This window comes from Halichoeres trimaculatus, unplaced genomic scaffold (assembly GCF_033239565.1).
Source record: "Halichoeres trimaculatus isolate MK-OKI-2021-1 unplaced genomic scaffold, fHalTri1.1 fHalTri1_scaffold_22, whole genome shotgun sequence".
NCBI lineage: Eukaryota > Metazoa > Chordata > Actinopteri > Labriformes > Labridae > Halichoeres > Halichoeres trimaculatus.
Genome location: NW_027437200.1, coordinates 4,775,229 through 4,792,890, shown reverse-complemented (window position 1 = coordinate 4,792,890; position 17,662 = coordinate 4,775,229). Strand labels below are relative to the sequence as shown.

At 43.0% G+C, this 17,662-nt stretch overlaps 1 protein-coding gene across 2 annotated transcripts; it reads left to right on the top strand.

Annotated features, from left to right (window-relative positions):
• The first annotated feature begins 435 nt into the window (after positions 1 to 435).
• On the top strand, positions 436 to 17,219 carry mtm1 (myotubularin 1). Of its 2 annotated transcripts, none has more exons than XM_074699345.1 (16): positions 436 to 527; positions 7,151 to 7,232; positions 7,602 to 7,674; positions 8,342 to 8,436; positions 9,747 to 9,857; positions 10,130 to 10,231; positions 10,419 to 10,502; positions 10,810 to 10,959; positions 11,784 to 11,969; positions 12,132 to 12,314; positions 12,396 to 12,551; positions 13,846 to 13,893; positions 15,456 to 15,548; positions 15,742 to 15,855; positions 15,948 to 16,124; positions 16,241 to 17,219. In XM_074699345.1, the coding sequence occupies exons 2-16, from the start codon at positions 7,176 to 7,178 to the stop codon at positions 16,430 to 16,432; spliced, it is 1,821 nt and encodes a 606-aa protein (XP_074555446.1). In that variant the 5' UTR covers positions 436 to 527; positions 7,151 to 7,175; the 3' UTR covers positions 16,433 to 17,219. The 2 variants fall into 2 exon arrangements, with proteins under 2 accessions (XP_074555446.1, XP_074555445.1); XM_074699344.1 differs by having other exon boundaries at positions 16,238 to 17,219.
• The last annotated feature ends 443 nt before the right edge of the window (positions 17,220 to 17,662 follow it).

The following is a 17,662-nucleotide window of genomic DNA, read 5'->3' as shown; positions in this document are numbered from 1 at the left end:
AGAAGATGTGGTTAACTTTATGATATTCTGGCTTGTGACAATTTATAATTTAGCAATTACAGTACAGCATTCAGTTGATTCATATATATATATATATATATATATATATATATATATATATATATATATATATATATATATATATATATATATATATATATATATATATATATAAATATAATATTTTTTCTGGACTTTTTAGATGCTTTTGACTCTAATAGAAATAACAAAAAAAAAAACTTAAATAAGAAATAAATGTGATGACCGTTGAAATATAATACACATTAATATGTAATATATAAAAATATATAATGTATTTTTAATACTAAAAAACTGTCATTTTTTCCGATCCAAAGGGAACATGGCAGCACACTTAAAACTATAATCCCCAGCATTCCATTCGGGCTCCGTTTTGACAACCAGCCAATCCGCGCCCTGACAGTACGGCACGTGACGTGGAGTAAGTTCCTGCTGTGTCTTGAGGGAAACAGGTCGACACTGATCCACGGGAGAATCGCAGTTTGCGGGTAAGTGGGGACATTTGGCCTGATCGGGGTTCGCTGGGATCACACCGGGGGTGGTTCCGGAGGGTTTACCGGAGGTTGGCGTCTCCTGGGGGGTTCAACGAGCCTGTTTTTCGGTGGGAACGAGCTGTCGTTCGGTGTAGGCCTCCGCTGTTTCCTGGTGCAGCTCCACAGCTGAGCCTGCTGGATGAAGAGTTGGAAAAGTTCAGGTCAGGATTCTGGACGAGCTTTGTTCCGGTCCAGTCCGCCTGATTCTGGTCTCTGTGAACGAGTAGGGACAGGAGTGAGTCCGGGTCAGAGTCAGAGAGAGTTCTGTGAGCTGAAGGAGACTTATAGACTGAATCAGTGTGTTTATATCCACAGAGGGGAGCGAACACACACACACACACACACACACACACACACACACACACACACACACACACACACACACACACACACACACACACACACACACACACACTGTCAACACACGGTATACAGATACACCCTTAACCCAGGACCTGGGTCTAATGGAACCCTGAACCCAGCCGAACCTGAGTCTGAGTCTGACTTAACCCTGAACCCTGAACCCAGGAAGAACCTGGGTCTAACTAACCCCTGAACCACTGAGCCCGAGTTGACCCGCCCCTGGTCAGTCTCTGTCCAAGTTTGGTCTTTGTACCTTGTCTTGTGGTCTGTCAGTTCAGGTAAACTCAGGCGCATGCAGGTGCAGTCTGTGTGGGTGTTCTGTTGCAGGTCCCAGCTTTCAGTCCAGGTCTACATTATGACCCTGAGGGTTGGTTGGATTTTCACACAGGTGGTAAGTTAACCTGTCAGCCTTTGGAGACACATTGGTGTGTTGGTGTGTCTCTCACACACACACATGTTTATGGATGTACTATAGGGGCAGGACAATCAGTGTTTATAGTTTCTGCTGATGACCCTGAGACTCAGGTGTGTTTAAGATAAACCTTGGACAGGTCTTTAGACCAGAGTAAGCTGCTCACTCAGTCTGATTTTAATGTGTGTCCTGGTGTGTAAAGCTCTGATCTGTTTCAGGGGTTGATTCAGTCCCTAACGGTCTGAGCCACGCCTTCTCTTACTTGTCGCTACCTGTGCTAGAGACACATCCAAATTAAAATTCTTGGCAGAAACCAAAAACTGAAAATGACGAAACCAAGGCCAATAACGGAAACACTGAAAAAAAAAAAGTTGATTATTAGAACTGTTGCAATTACGGCTATGACTGTGTACTAACCTCACTAAAACCAAGTCACTGCAATTGCATAAATTAATATTAATGCTTCAAAGAAAGATGAAATCTTCCCAGAGAGGGATCTGGGAGCACTTTTAAAAAGGCAGAGAGATTTTTTCTGTGTTTTTGTGGTGGTTGTAAAATTATTGCAACTCTCTTTTTTCTAACACAGCAAAGAATATATTACGATTGCGAGTTTGCCCAGTCTGAGGCACAGCTCAGCTCACCCTGTTGCTGTTGGTGCAGAGACTCAAAGCTTGCCCCATTTCCAATATGGCCGCGCCAGCCCATTTGCTTCAAAACCTGTTTCAGAAACAGACACTGCACAGATACTACGTCCACTTGTTATACAGTCTGTAGTCTGCCCCTGTCGTGCATGAGAGCAGAAGAGAGTTGTGAGTGTGTGACCATCCCGTTGTATAAATTAATTAAATAAAAAAATAATAAATTAAAGAACATATATCGAAGAGAGATCTGCTCCTCATCTGGTTCAGAGAGTTGAGTCCTTTTTCTGTGTTCTTCTCCCCCTCTCCTGCGCTGTGTGCTTCTGTGTGTCTAAGCAGGTTCACTGCATCCATCACAGCCTGAATCGTTTCTCATCACACTCCACACGCTTTGCAAATCTCTATCCGTTGGACATACATCCATATCGCAGATATGATGACCCTCGTCCAGACAGGAGCATGCTGGCCACGATTTTTGCTTGCATCATCACAACACACTATTTCAGGTGTCTGTGATAAAAGTTTTTTGGCCCGAACAAAAAATGCAAATTTGGGTCATTTTCAGCCATAATTTTCAGTGGCTTAAGTTTAGGTGCATCCTTAAATCAGTACCTTCACTTATTCACCTCAACAGCTGACCCTTGACCTCTGCGTTATGACAGAGGTTTGCAAATGTAACAGGATTGTAAATGTGGTGATATATCTGATGATATGTGGTAATATGTGTGGTAATTGTAGTTTATGAATGTGGTTAATGTGGTTATATATGCAGGGATATGTTGTGATAGATGTGGGGATATGTGGTTATACATATGTGGTAATACTTGTTTGTAATTGTGGTTATATATGGAGTTATATGTACAGATATGTCATGATATATGTGGTGATATGTATTCATATATGTGCTGATATATGCTGATTTGAGGTGATTGAGGTTATACATGTGGTGATTAGGGTTGTTTGATGTCACCTTTTTTCAGAAGTTTACTAGTACTCCCTCTTGAGTACTCACTGATACCGAGTTCTGATACTACTAGTGCTTTTGTTACATAAAATTTAAATTAACAGTGACGCATCATTTTGATGAAAGACAGCACAGTCACTCTACTATTAAGCTCAAAATTACACACAAAAAAAATCACTGAGTTTACTTTATATATATATATATATCAAAAATAATATTAAAAGTGCAAAATAGAAATAGCTGTTAGCAGAGTGTATGTAATTTAATATAAAAAACTGAGGTGCAAAATAAAACAACTTAACTGTTAACTCTCCCTGGTCCATTTGTGTTGTCTGAAAAGGGCCTGACGCATATTTGCGGTGGTGTTAAACAGCAGAAAGTTGTTGCAACTGGTGGTGAGGAGGACTTGCTTGACGTAGCATTTTTTTTACTTTGACTATCCGCAAAGTACCAATACCTTGAAAAGAGACTGGGTGGCCATATATGTGGTGATAGAAATGTAGTGATACTTGTAAACATATAAGTAGCAAAATATGCGGTCATATATATGTAGTAATATGTGGATATTAATGTGGTCATACAAGTAGTGATTCGTAGTAATAGATGTTACATACATGGTTTAAGATGTGGTTAGATAGATATTGATATATGTACTTATTCATGCGGTTGTACATGTTGTTGTACATGTGTGATAGACGTAGTTATTAGGGGTGTAACGGTACACAAAAATCCCGGTTCGGTACGTACCTTGGTTTTAGGGTCATGGTTCGGTACATTTTCAGTACAGTATGGAACAACGCAAAACCATTTGCTTGTTTAGCATGTTTCTTAAACCAAAAACTTGCCATTTATACAGCGAGGGAGGAGGCTCTTCAAGCTCCGGTTGGTCGTTAGAAGCAGCCATGATGTACAATTTAGACACAAGCTCCTGTGGGAAGCTCTTTGATATTCATCTTCTGATTGGCTCACCATGAGACGTCACGTCCACATGATATGCACATGATCGCAGAGCACGAATCACAGACCACTTTCCTCATGAATATTAAAACGCCTTCCCTGCTCAGCCAATCATAGACGAGTACTCACGTGAATATTAAAGAGCCATGTGCAGCAGCTAACGTAAACCTACTGTACTCGTTGGAATACAGCACTGTACCAAACCGAACGGCCTTATGGAGGGTGCGGCACAGATACATGAACTGTTACACCCCTAGTAGTTATACATGTGGTGATATATATGGTGGTATGTGGTGATACATATATGTGCACATGTATACACATATATGTAGCAAAATATACGGTCATGTAAATTTGGCATTATGCGGTCATATATGTGGTGATAGATGTAGTTATATATGTTATATATGTGGTTTGCGATGTTGTTATATATGTGTCGATATATATGTAGTAATATATTTCATTATATATGTGTTCATATTGTGTAGCAAAATATTCGGTCATATATTTGTGGTAATATGCGGTCATATGTGTGATCATATATGTGATGATAGTAGATTTGGTTATATATGTTTTCATATACGTGGTTTTAGATGGGGTTATATATGTATTTACATATGTGATGTAAAATGCCTGGAGAACTTTACATAAAGTGATGTTACCAAGTGGTTTTCTGTTAAAGCAGCCATGTAGAAAGTTTCTCTGCTCTCACATCAAATGGAGAAGGACCTGCCTTAAAGTTAAACTGCAGGTTAACCCTGGAGTTTGACTTTAAAGGAGAACATCATGATATCAGAGAAACACTTCAGAGTGCTGCTCCTCTGACCTTCCACAGTCTGATCATCACATGGAGGAGTGTTTGCTCCTCTCATGACGCACACACAGAGTAAACACAGAGTTTGATGAGGGATTAATCCTGAAGATGAGTCGCTTTCAGATCTGTTCATAGAAAGAGACTGTCAGTAGTTTAAAGTGTGTGTTAGAGTGTAGAGTAAAGACACCTCTGTGTTTGATCCCTATACAAGCTCTGACTCTGAATCCTCCTCTCTCTTATCCTCCCAAAAATAAAATCTCTAGATCACATGACCGGATTACAAAATAAAGTTTCCTCTGTTTCACTTCTCCCTCTCTCTCTGACTCACCCACTGCTGCATATTTTCACTTTCCTCATGTTCAGGCAGGTACAAGCGACAGGTGTGTCATTAAACCGCCAAAAAGTGTCTACCTGACAGAGCAGAGACAAAACAAGCTCACCTGTTTCATCTTAAAGCCAGTAACACACAAAAATCTGATTTATTTTCATTTCATTTTTATTTTATTTAAAGGTATGATGTGTGAAAACCTGTCCTCACCTGGGGTCTCACCTGTCTGCTCACCTGTTGTCAGGTGTCTCTGTGTTGGATGGATCTGTTTGGTGAATTATTGATGTGGGTGGGCTCACAGCTGTCTGAAAGCAGTTTGCTGATGCTGCCTGGTTGTAAGGAGCTCAGGTGTTTGAGGAGTTTCAGGTTTACCTGACAGACAGACTGTAGATGTGTCAGCTCATTCGGTATGCCAGGAGGCTAAGCACTAACCGCAGGCTCTTTAACAGTGAGTGGTTCACCTTTCAGGTACAGGAAGCTGCTGTGGGTTTGATCCGACGCAGCTCTGTGGTAATCTAACTGGAGAAACCTTAAAGGGGACATATCATGCTGGTCCCTGATTTAATACTTACATATAATATAATAAATTTGAAAACAAGACCGTACACCCCCTGAATTTTCAAAAAATGAGATATTGTATTTTTTCTGCAGAACGAGATTTGATGCCTCTGAAAATAGGTCATTGACATTTGGCTTCAAGATTTCGACCTTCGTGACGACATGAGGATCCTTCTTTTTACTGGAGTAATCTGATAAAGCGGCTCATCCTCTGTGATGTCAGTAAGTCACACAACTGCCACCAAGGGATACACCCACCAAGAGCCGACTGACTGAGTGCTGGATGCAGGGACTCTGCTCTGCTGAGCAGCTCAGCTTTACATGGTGAATTAGCAGTTAAAACACTGTAGTTTTAGCAGACGTCGTAATACTTGTCAGACTGTGATATTTGCATGCTTGTTCTGACATGCACTGTGAACCTGGACCACAATAATGCTGCGATAATAACATAGTGACGAACTGACGGTAGAGGCGATCTTTAGACTACACTTTCAGCATGATGGATAAAACAGACAGAGAAAAGTGAAGGAGCAGGATGGAGCCCTGTTATAGAAATAGTTTATTGGTGAAGTCTGCCTATATTTCCATGTATAAACTCTACATGTTACAGTACCGGTTTGACGATGATCTGTGTTGAGGTGGATTTTCTTCCTCCTGAGCTGCAGAACCGTCCGGATCTGACTCGGGGTCCAATACAAAAGGTCGATCCTACACTCTGCCATTTTATTAGTGCTATCAATGCCTTACGGTGAAGTTTTGGCAAACAGCAAACTTGTTCAGTCTGCCCCATCTAATGTGGCGATTTTGTAAATACTGCCATGCTGCAAAAACCGCCCCCTGGCTCTACCCCCTCCGCCCCTCTGATAGAACTGACCAATCAGAGCACAAAGGGCTGTGACGTTGTGAGGTTACTGGAGGTCATTCTCCAAACGGAGCGTTTCAACGAGATCTTCAGAATGGCCTAAAATGAGGATATTGAGAACGCTATTGGGGGGAAATGAAGGAACTAAATGACTTGTACTGAGGGCAGAAATGCTTTACAGGCATCCTAGTCTGGTATAGTGAAAAGGAGAAACAAGCATGATATGTCCTCTTTAAGCTCTTATCCGGGGCTTTGGGTCAGTGCAGTGGTTTAATCGGTCACATTAGAGGCACCTGTTGGTTTCTAAGGTGGCAACAGCTCTGGTTTTAATGAAGCAGACTGAACAAGACTAAAAACCAACATCTGATTTCCACTTCATCTGTAAACCATGAGAGGAGAGTGAGTGCTGTGTGAGGATGAGACATGCAGAGTGAATGATCCTCTTTGTCTCCATCAGGAGTGTTTGTGAAAGTGTTATTCTGTGTGACATGATGCATTTCAGCCCTGAAGGTGTGAACAGAGTACTCTGATAACTGTCAGCGTCTCTGCTGCTGAATCTGGATTCAAATCTGGACCGAGAGGAGCCAAGTCTGCTGCAGACTGACACTGATAACACTCCATCTGTCTGTCTCTCTCTCTGTCTGTGTGTGTGTGTGTGTGTGTGTGTCTCTGTCGCTCTCAGCCTGTGGAAGCCCCCTCCCCGAGCGATGGCCTCACCAGTCTCAGTCTATAACTCCAACGCCTTGGACACACACATCTCCAGTGTAAGTGCACCCTGCTGTGACTGACTGCGTACATGCATGTGTGTGTGATAAAATCCTGTTGGTGCTGCCTGCAGGTGTTTTCCTGTGGTCACTCAGGTGAGCTCTGTGCAGAGATGCTTGTTTCAGCTGCAGGTGTTCTCAGGTGCTTTACTGGCACCTGGTGGTCTGCAGGGGAACAGACTTTATGAGCTTCTCTTCCCCCTCACCACATTTACCTCCTTCTTTTAAAGGTTTCAGAGAAAACACGTCTCAATAGAACAATAGAGAAGTGCTGTGAATGAACTGCAAAAGGAACATAGTTAAAACACTGCTTAAAACATGGTGTTAACATTCTAAAAACATGCTAACATGTTGTGTGTGTGTTTTCAGTCCTCCAGAGAGTCTCTGAAGATGGAGCTGCTGTCTGATGTTACGCTGCTTCCAGGAGAGGAGAGGATCATAGGTGAGAACATGAAGCTCTGTCAGACCTACTGTGGTCACCTGAGTCATGTTAGTCAGGTTGACTCAGGTGATCACATGACTCTCAGGTGATCTCAGAGCACAGGTGACTACAACAGTCATAGATCTGAACCACAAACCCCCTGAGCTCTGCTTACACCTGAAAGTCACACACACAAACAAACCTGTTCACACACAAACACACTCTCGTTCTCAGACCTGATGTATGCAAAGGGAGCCCTGTGAGGCCTAGAGTCTGAACCAGCAACCTTCTGATTGTGCTGTGCCATAACATTAATGTTCTTCTAACAGGAAGCTATATTTTTTATTTGACTCTGAAAAAGAAGTAAAAACCTGGCCGTGGTTTCTTTACCTGCTCTGACTCTCTGAGCCGACAGGTTTGAGCTGCAGGTGGATCTCCTCTTTTGGAAACTAAAGTCGTGAGGTGGTTTTATTCTAGTCCCTTCACTCAGACTGAACTCTCAGTCCTATTTTAAGCTCTGTGTGCTGCACGCCTCTCTGCTGCTGCTTCTTCTTTCTGCTTCCTCTGTACGCAGGCTCACTCTGTGCTCTCACATCTCACATCTCCAGGAACACAAAGCTCAGAGCTGACCTGAGAGGAGACAAAGACTTCACCTGATCACCTGATGACCTGTGTCTCTGTGTTACAGATAAAGACGTCATCTACATGTGTCCGTACAACGCAGCTGTGAAAGGAAAGGTTCTGATCACCAACTACAGACTCTACTTCAAGAGCTCAGACACAGTGAGTCTGTTCACAAGATTCAAGAAGATAGTTCCAAAGCAAAACAAGAAAGTCCATAAAGCAGGACAAGATACTCCTTAGAAATACAACAAGAAAGCCCCTAAAGTTAAAAAAAAAAAGATAGTCCTAATACAAAACAAGATATTCCTAAAGATACATCTAGATAGTTCCAAACCAAACAAGAAAGTCCTACGCAAAATATGATAATCCAACAGCAAAATAAGAAACTCCTAAATGAAATAAAAAAAAAACAAGAAAAAAAACAAGATAGTCCGATCAAAAAAAAGTTCTGGGGCAGAAATAGTTAGTCCAAAGGCAAAAAAGATAGCCCCAAGGCAAAACAAGATAGTCCAAAGGCAAAACAAGATAGTCCAAAGGCAAAACAAGATAGTCCAAAGGCAAAACAAGATAGTCCCAAGGCAAAACAAAATAGTCCCAAGGCAAAACAAGAAAGTCCCAAGGCAAAACAAGATAGTCCCAAGGCAAAACAAGATAGTCCTTAGGCAAAACAAGATAGTCCCAAGGCAAAACAAGATAGACCCAAGGCAAAACAAGATAGTCCTTAGGCAAAACAAGAAAGTCCCAAGGCAAAACAAGATAGTCCCAAGGCAAAACAAGATAGTCCTTAGGCAAAACAAGATAGTCCCAAGGCAAAACAAGATAGACCTAAGGCAAAACAAGGTATCCCCAAGGCAAAACAAGATAGTCCTTAGGCAAAACAAGGTAGTCCCAAGGCAAAACAAGATAGTCCCTAGCGAAAAAAGTGAGTCTTTAAGCAAAATAGGTGAGTAGTACAAGTCCTCAAAGATAATTCAAGAGCAAAAACAAGACAGTCCTGAATCAATCAAGATAGTCCTTTATGAAAACAAGATAGCCCTAAAGCAAATATATAATGTCTTAGAGCGAAACACAATGGTCCTTAAACAAAACAATAAGTCTTAAAAGATACAACAAGATGGTTTGAAGATTCATCAAGATACTCCTCAAGCAAAATAAGAAAGGTCTGAATCAAAGCTAGATAATCCTTAAAGTTTTAACAAGATAGTCTCAAAGGAAAACAGGATAGTGCATATTTTTCATCAGAAGAAGATCCCATTTGAAGAGACGCTACAATGTCCTTAAAAAATAGAAGGTACTTTACAGTGAAAACAAATTGAGCTCCAGGGAAAACAAGATGAGACATTTTCAGACTGAGCATTTTTACATGATGCTGGTTTATTGTTGGTTGGCCTGTGTGTGTCTGTATGTTTGTTTGTTTGTTTGCATGATGTTTGGTCGGCTGGTGTCATCATGTCCTCTTTTTCTTGCAGGATGTGGTCGTGATGTTGGATGTTCCTCTGGGTGCGATCAGTCGGGTGGAGAAGATGGGCGGAGCTTCAAGCAGAGGAGAGAACTCCTACGGCCTGGACATCACCTGCAAGGTGTGTGTATGTGTGTGTGAAGGTGCTTCTCAGGTGATATAAATCTACTGGCTGGTGGTCAATAGGCTATGTTAGCTGTTAGCATAGATTTCTGTGGGTAAGCTGATGGAGGCATATCTCTGAGTCATGAAGGCCGCTCACTGAGAAACGTGTGGGAAGGGAAACTGATTTATTCTGTTTAAACCTCTAACGTGAGTTGTGTGTGTGTGCGTGAGAGAGGGATGGAGAGTGTGTGTTTGGTTTAATGTTGTGGATCTTTTATGTGTTTTTAGGACATGAGGAACCTGAGGTTTGCGTTAAAGCAGGAGGGTCACAGCAGGAGGGACATCTTTGAGCTTCTCTTCAAACACGCCTTCCCCCTCTCACACAGCCTGGTGAGAGAAACCATCACTCTGCTGACATATACAGATTTACTGACATCCACTGATGTAAACCCTTATGCCCATTTTGTTGGTCCCTGTAGCTAGTTATCTATATGACTTACTCCCTGTTTGGTTTGTAGACTGCATTAAAAAAAAAACATACATGTGTGCGTGCTAACCTAAACCCTCTCTTGTGCAGCCTTTGTTTGCATACGTGACCCAGGAGAAGTATGAAGAGAACGGCTGGAACGTCTACAAACCCATTGAGGAGTTTAGACGGCAGGTAAGAGCCCTGTCCTGATCTCAGAACCTCGTCTTGATCTGGAAACCTTGTACTAAGAACTCCCTTCAGGTGACACATCACGAAGGTCCTTCAAATCACTCCTGTACACTCCTGTACCTCTGTCCCAGATCCACCTTCACCCTGATAATATAACTCAAACTATTAGATAAAGGAAATATGTTCAGAGTTCAAATGAAGTGATAAGAAACATTTCCTCATGCCTCTATAAGCAGACTCATTCCAGGTTCAGATTGTTTTCAGAGCACTCCTTAGAAATAAAAGTGTTTTTTGTTCTCTGTGTTTTCAGGGCTTACCCAACAATAAGTGGCGCATTACGTTCATCAATAAGAGCTATGAGCTGTGTGACACCTACCCCACCGTGTTGGCTGTCCCCTTTAAGAGCAAAGAGGAGGATCTGAGGAGGGTCGCTGCCTTCAGGTCCAGAGGACGCATCCCGGTGAGAACACACACAAAGACCTGGAGAGTCAGGACTGTGTCAGGTCCTCCAGACAACATGAGACAACATTAAGCTCCATTTCTACCAAGCAGTACGGTTTGTTACGGGTTGGCTCGGTTGAGCCTCATCTTGTTAGTGTTTGCACAGCCAACGGTGCCCCCTTGTGGTAGACAGCGTGAAAGCAGGACGCCGATAGCCGCATTCAGTTACATAACAGTGTGATGCCATAGCAGCGTACCCCGCTAATAAATCCAACAAAGAAGAAATAAGCGACACAGTTAACAAAAAGTAACGATGGAAGACTCCAGCATTTTGTCTTCTTTGTGATTGGCATGTGGGTCTTTGTAAAAAAGAACAATCAAGCTTTGGTAAGAGACGATTCTTTCCACCAATCAACAGTCTGCAGTGTTGTAGCTCCACCTTCTGGGGTCAGATCGGTTTGGTCTGGCACTTCTACAGGAGGGATAGCTCGCCTCAGTTATTTGGGGAACTGTCCCAGGATCGGTCAGTGGAAACGCCATAAAATGTGTGCCGTGCCAAGACGAACTGAACTGAATCGCTTCTGAGGGACTCGCAAAAAAAAAAAAAACTGAGTGTCTGCAGCAGGTCAACAGGCTGAAACACGATCCCTGGTGGATCAAAGTGTGTCGTCTTTGAGTTCTTGGTCTGGTCCTGACAGACAGGAAGGATCCTATAGAGAAAGAGATTTAGTTACAGTGGAGGAGGATTCTCGATCTCTGTCTCTGTGTGACTCCTTCCTGTGAAGTATAACCACCTGTCTCAGATGAGTGTGTGTGTGTCTCTAACATGTGTGTTGCCTTCAGGTGCTGTCATGGATCCACAGGGAGAACCAGGCGGTGATCGCTCGTTGCAGTCAGCCTTTGGTCGGCATGTCAGGGAAGAGGAACAAAGACGACGAGCGTTACCTGGACCTGATCCGAGAGGCTAACGACACCACCAAGCTCACCATCTACGACGCACGGCCCAACGTCAACGCTGTGGCCAACAAGGTGAGAGAGGGATGAGGTCAAAGGTCATGGGGTCAGATTTTAAACCTCAGACATGATGTTACCATCATCAGGACGAGCTCTCAGATCAGTGTGTCTGGGTTCATCAGACTGATCTTTATAGTCTGTCATGTCATCAGACACTCACTGTCTCGCTCTCATCAGGCGACTGGAGGAGGGTATGAGGGTGATGAGTACCAGAACGCAGAGCTGATCTTCCTGGACATCCAGAACATACACGTGATGAGAGAGTCTCTGAAGAAGCTCAAAGACATTGTCTATCCCAACGTGGAAGAGTCCCACTGGCTGTCCAGCTTAGAGTCCACGCACTGGCTGGAGCACATCAAGGTGAGAATACACAGCTCCAGTGCATGTGTGAATCTGTGTGTGTGTGTGTGTGTCAGGGTCTCACCTGTGTCCTGTCTGCAGCTGGTCCTGTCCGGAGCGATTCAGGTGGCTGATAAGGTGTCTGGGGGGAACTCTGTGGTGGTTCACTGCAGCGACGGCTGGGACAGGACGGCTCAGCTCACCTCACTCGCCATGCTGATGCTGGACAGTCACTTCCGCACGCTGCGAGGCTTCCAGGTCGGTGCACCTGCAGACAAAACACTCATACACAGACACACGCACACTTTGGACACACCTCAGGACATAAGCAGGTACACACTACAGGATAATGGAGCTGATTTCTGTCCCCATCTCCTCCTTACATCAAAGCCAGCAAAGGCCTGATTGACTGATGACATGTATGATTTTTCCTGTGGTGTGGGGTGTGTTAAGAGGGATTTTTTTCTGCTCGGAGCCGCTTTGAAGGCCTCTGATTGAGAGATGGTAGATAATGAACACGTTTAATTAAAAACATCCTGTAGTGTGTGTGAGGCGCTCCGAGGGGAGCGGAGCAGGTACAGCGTGTAATGTCATGCTACACCAAAGTCACGATTTACAATGCGAGATTTGGAATATTGAGCGTGAAGAGGCTGACACTCTGCTGAAGAATCTGTTAGTGTGTGGTTTGCTCTGGAGAGCCACCACACACTATATCAGGCATGGGCAAACTACGGCCCGGGGGCCACATGCGGCCCGTTAAACGTTTTAATTCGGCCCGCTGAACTTGAAAAAATCAAATGAATAAACCTTGTTAATGTTTTATTTTCCCTGCAATTCTGATGTTTTCTATATAGAGAGTTCACATTAAATATCAAAATATCACACAAACAATTTTGACACAATCTTTTATTATTTTTTGTTTTTTCATTTTTCAAACCAGGACAGAAAAAAACAAAAAAAGTTGGGTTTTTTTCAGTAATTCCGTTTTTCCGTTTTGGTTTTAAAACGGAAAAACAAAAAAACAGGTCAGTTATTTTGCTTTTTTGATTTTGTTGTGAAACAGAATGACGAAAGAACGAACCATACACGGATTTAAAATCCCATTATAATTCCATTCTCTCATATTCTAATTTTAATTTCAAAACAAAATCAAGACAGCGAAAAATAGACCGTTACTTGTTTTCTGATTTTTGATTTGAAAACGAAAAATTGAATAACAAGTCGTTATCCTTTTTCCGATTTTGGATTCTAATACGGATATGAATGAATGATACCCTGATAGTTACCAAAGCACTCCATCCATCTGCTCCTGGTCCAGCCCCTTTGTCAAATGTTAGAACCCATTGTGGCCCACGAATCAAAACATTTGCCCACCCCTGCACTATATGATCATCAGAGAGCGAAATCTTGTGCGATCTGTCTTTTGTTATCGTCAAGTGTGTGCTCTCTAAATGTGTGGAGGTTTGGAGGATCCCGTAATGTGTTCCAGCCTTGACTGTAACCGGCCTGGAGGGAGTTTGAGACTTATCTTAGTGTTTTCCTGTTGTTTCAGGTCCTGATCGAGAAGGAGTGGATCAGCTTTGGACACAAGTTTGCTTCAGTAAGAAAATGTTATCAGTCTCAATTTCCTGTTTCTGACCTCTGCCTGATCCCTGACCAGTGTTGCCACAGCTACCTTGAAAAAGTAATCGGATTACTGATTACTCCTTTAATACGTAAATTAGTTACTTTACTGTTTACTTGATTCCAAAAGTAACTAAGTTAGATTACAAGTTACTTTATTAGTTACATTCAGCAGCATTCAACAACACCTGCTGCTGCAGGATTTGGCAAAATTGTGTGATTGTCATTAAAATGAATGATAATATGAGTCTACATGTTTTGTTTTAAAGAAACATGCAGAGATTATTGGTAGTTTTGAAACGTGTACTTTACAATTAAAACAAAAAAAAAACATTTTATACATTTTGAATTTTAAAATACAACTAAAGAAAGCTTTTACAATACTACTTTTGGTTCAGTTAAATTTTAGATTAAATCATTATATTGAATTCAGTTTCATTTTTTGTTGAAGCTGTAGTCTGTTGATCCTGTATTTTAAAATACAATAAGAAAAAATAAATGTTACTGGAATGTGGGCTCACATAATCCTCAGTACCCTGCTCTGGGCACCCCAGTCTAAAAAGTCTGGGCACGCCCCTGCTAGCCACGGGGTGCCTCGTTGTAGCCTACGTTATGTTGCTTTGCTCCTCAACGGATGGATTTGTGCTGAACAGAGAGTTCAGCTCAAGAGGGAGTTACAGTGAAAGACAGGACTCACCTTCTCAAGTGTTTATGTCCGCAGTGCGCTGATCTCTCTGATTGAACCATAAATGTTTAAGTCAAAGATCAACTACAAACTGCCAGCACAGAGTGAACAACAAACTGTAATATTGTCATCTTTAGCTAACAAACTCAAAACAGTGACGGTGTTTCCAGCTAGAAAACCAGCAACTCTCTTCTGCCCCCTCTGTTTTTTATATTTGTGTGCTGGCTATTACATGTGAGTTGTTAACATGCTGAAAACGTAATGAACACGTCACTCCTGTCACTCCACAAGATGCAAGAGAAGCCATATAGATTTTTTTTTTACAAGAAAATGAAAAAAAAAGGAATGCACAGTGATTTAGATGAGCAGCTTTAACCTGATTACTGGTTTGTATTAACACCTTAGATTAGTCGTTACTGATAAAAGTGTTCTAAACAGAGCAACACGTTACTCAGTATTGTGTCACTGGCATCACTGTCCCTGACTAGGGATGGGTACAAAATTAGGTTCTTCTACAGGTACCCACAGAATTCTATTTATAGCACCGAGTACTGATTTACATAAAACCAAAAGGTACCAGGTTTAGATACCTAAATCCTTCTGACTGTGATAGTGGAAGAGTAGGTGATTTTCTATACTGAACATGAACACAGCATTACAGGTTTATATATTAAAGAATAAAATAAAAATTCAAAAACTATGAAGTTTCATTATTAAACAAATTCATATTTATTACCACATTAACACACACAGGTACTGCCAGGTACTGGGCATCGGTATGTATGGTTGCAAACTGTAAAAGGAACCCATCCCTATCCCTGACTAAATTTCTGCTCTCTCCTCTCCGTCTGCAGAGGATAGGACACGGAGATAAGAACCACGCAGACCAGGACAGATCCCCTATCTTTGTTCAGTTCATCGACTGCGTGTGGCAGATGACCAAACAGGTACAGTTTACTCTCTGTCATCTCCACCAAACTCCCTGCTGCTGTTTTTATCCTCTCTGTGAGTGAATGTAAACAGAGCTCAAGCGCCCCCTGCAGGAAGGAAACTATAAAACACTGAGTCTACATTTAGAGGATGAGGTCTTCCTCTGTTTCAATAAGTGCTTCTCTCCTCTTTCCTCTCCTCCTCTCCTAGTTTCCTACAGCCTTTGAGTTCAATGAGCGCCTCCTGCTGACCATCCTGGATCACCTCTACAGCTGCCGCTTTGGGACGTTCCTCTACAACTGTGAGAGCGCGCGAGACCAGCACGTAAGACCTGAACCAAGACCTGAATGCAATCAAATATCAAAACCTCTCTGTGTGTCAGTGAACGCCTCATGGCCCCTCTCTCTGTGTTTTAGGAGCTGAGGATGAAGACTGTGTCCCTCTGGTCTTTAGTCAACAGTAAGATGGAGAACTATTTGAATCCGTTTTACACTCCTGAGTCTGGCAGAGTCCTGTACCCTGTAGCCAGCATGCGCCACCTGGAGCTGTGGGTGACTTACTACATCCGCTGGAACCCCCGCATCCGACAGCAGGTAGAGCCACAGAGGCTGTACAGAACAGAGACATCAGAGCTAAGCAGAGACTGGATTAAAGATTAATGTGTGTGTGTGTGTGTGTGTGTCTGTGTCTGTTTGTCCGTGTGCAGCAGCAGAGTCCGGTGGAGCAGCGTTACAAGGAGCTGTTGGCGCTAAGAGACGAGTACTTGAAGAAGCTGGAGGAGCTGCAGCTCTCTGACTCCTCCCCCTCGCCGCGCATGGCCAATAGCCCCGCCCCCAACACCTCCCCTTCTCCCTCCTCCCCTCCATCTCAACAGTACACACACCTACACACCCCACTTTGAGGGCCGCTCTGTTTCTCTCTCTTACACACACACACACACACGCACACACACACACACACACACACACACACACACACACACACACACACACACACACAGACACACACACACACACACACCTACACACACACACACCTACACACTCTCTCTTGCACTTATGTCCTGTTCTGGTTTGTGTGTCACAGGAAGCTAACGACGCTAACGTGCAGTGCTAACACAGAATGCTAATAAGACTTAGATTTGACTTTAACTCACCTTGGAGGTGATGAAGATGATGATGACGATGATGATGATGATGATGGTGATGATGATGAAGATTTATGCAATATGTCACAGTACAGCCTTGTTATCAGACTTTTCTACACACTCATCAAACAGAGGAGCCTTAAAGACGAACGGTGGCTTTATGTCCAAGGGCTTCAACACACACACACACACACACACACACACACACACACACACACACACACACTCACACACACAGGACACACTAAGAGGGACTCAGGAGATCTCCAGTTGATTGTTTTGTCAGACACTGATGTGTCTACCAGAGTCTGTGAGATCCTGCTTTGAAAACCCTCCCACCAGCCGTACCCAGAGAACCGTCCTCCTGACACCCACTGATGTGAACCAGGTCTGGGTGGACTTTGGTCTCTGGTTTTTCTGGATCCTTAACATGAAAATCTATTAAGTCAGACTCTGGATTTTCTCCTGGTCTCAGCACAGCTACAAAGTTTAGATCACCAAACCTCCTGAACTCCTACTGTCAGTCTAAAGTCTATGTGTCCCCAGCTGTGTCCTGAGTCTTCCTCTGTCTCCAGGTGTCTCCTGAGTCCCTCTTACGATGTCCTGTGTTCGATCTCACGTGTCTCACGTCTCACACTTGTTGCTACCTGCTGCGCTGCGTCTGAGTGTTGTCCCTGAGGAGTAGACTACAGGTTTAGGTAGACCAGGTGTGTCTGAGTTCTGGTCTGATGTGGATTTTGTCTCTGGTGGTAAAACCTGAAGGTCTGTCCAGGTGCTGCTGTCGGCTGTGTTAGGGTTCGGTTAAATATTCAGGTGCTGTAGGGGAATGAAGTGGTTCTGGCCTCTGATCCTGTACCAGGAGCCTGTATGGAGAACCAGACCAGGTCCATGAAAGCCTTATAAACGTGTTAGTAACCAGGGACGGGAGCAGGAATAAACCAATCAGCTCTGGATCCCTCTGAAACAATCCTTTATTCCAAATCT

Bases quoted from the DNA above. Each gene is read 5' to 3' on its own strand.
- mtm1 (XM_074699344.1), top strand. From the start codon at position 7,176: ATGGCCTCACCAGTCTCAGTCTATAACTCCAACGCCTTGGACACACAC. The intron at 8,437-9,746 runs GTGAGTCTGTTC...TTTTTCTTGCAG, and splicing joins ACTTCAAGAGCTCAGACACA to GATGTGGTCGTGATGTTGGA. The intron at 10,960-11,783 runs GTGAGAACACAC...TGTTGCCTTCAG, and splicing joins GGTCCAGAGGACGCATCCCG to GTGCTGTCATGGATCCACAG.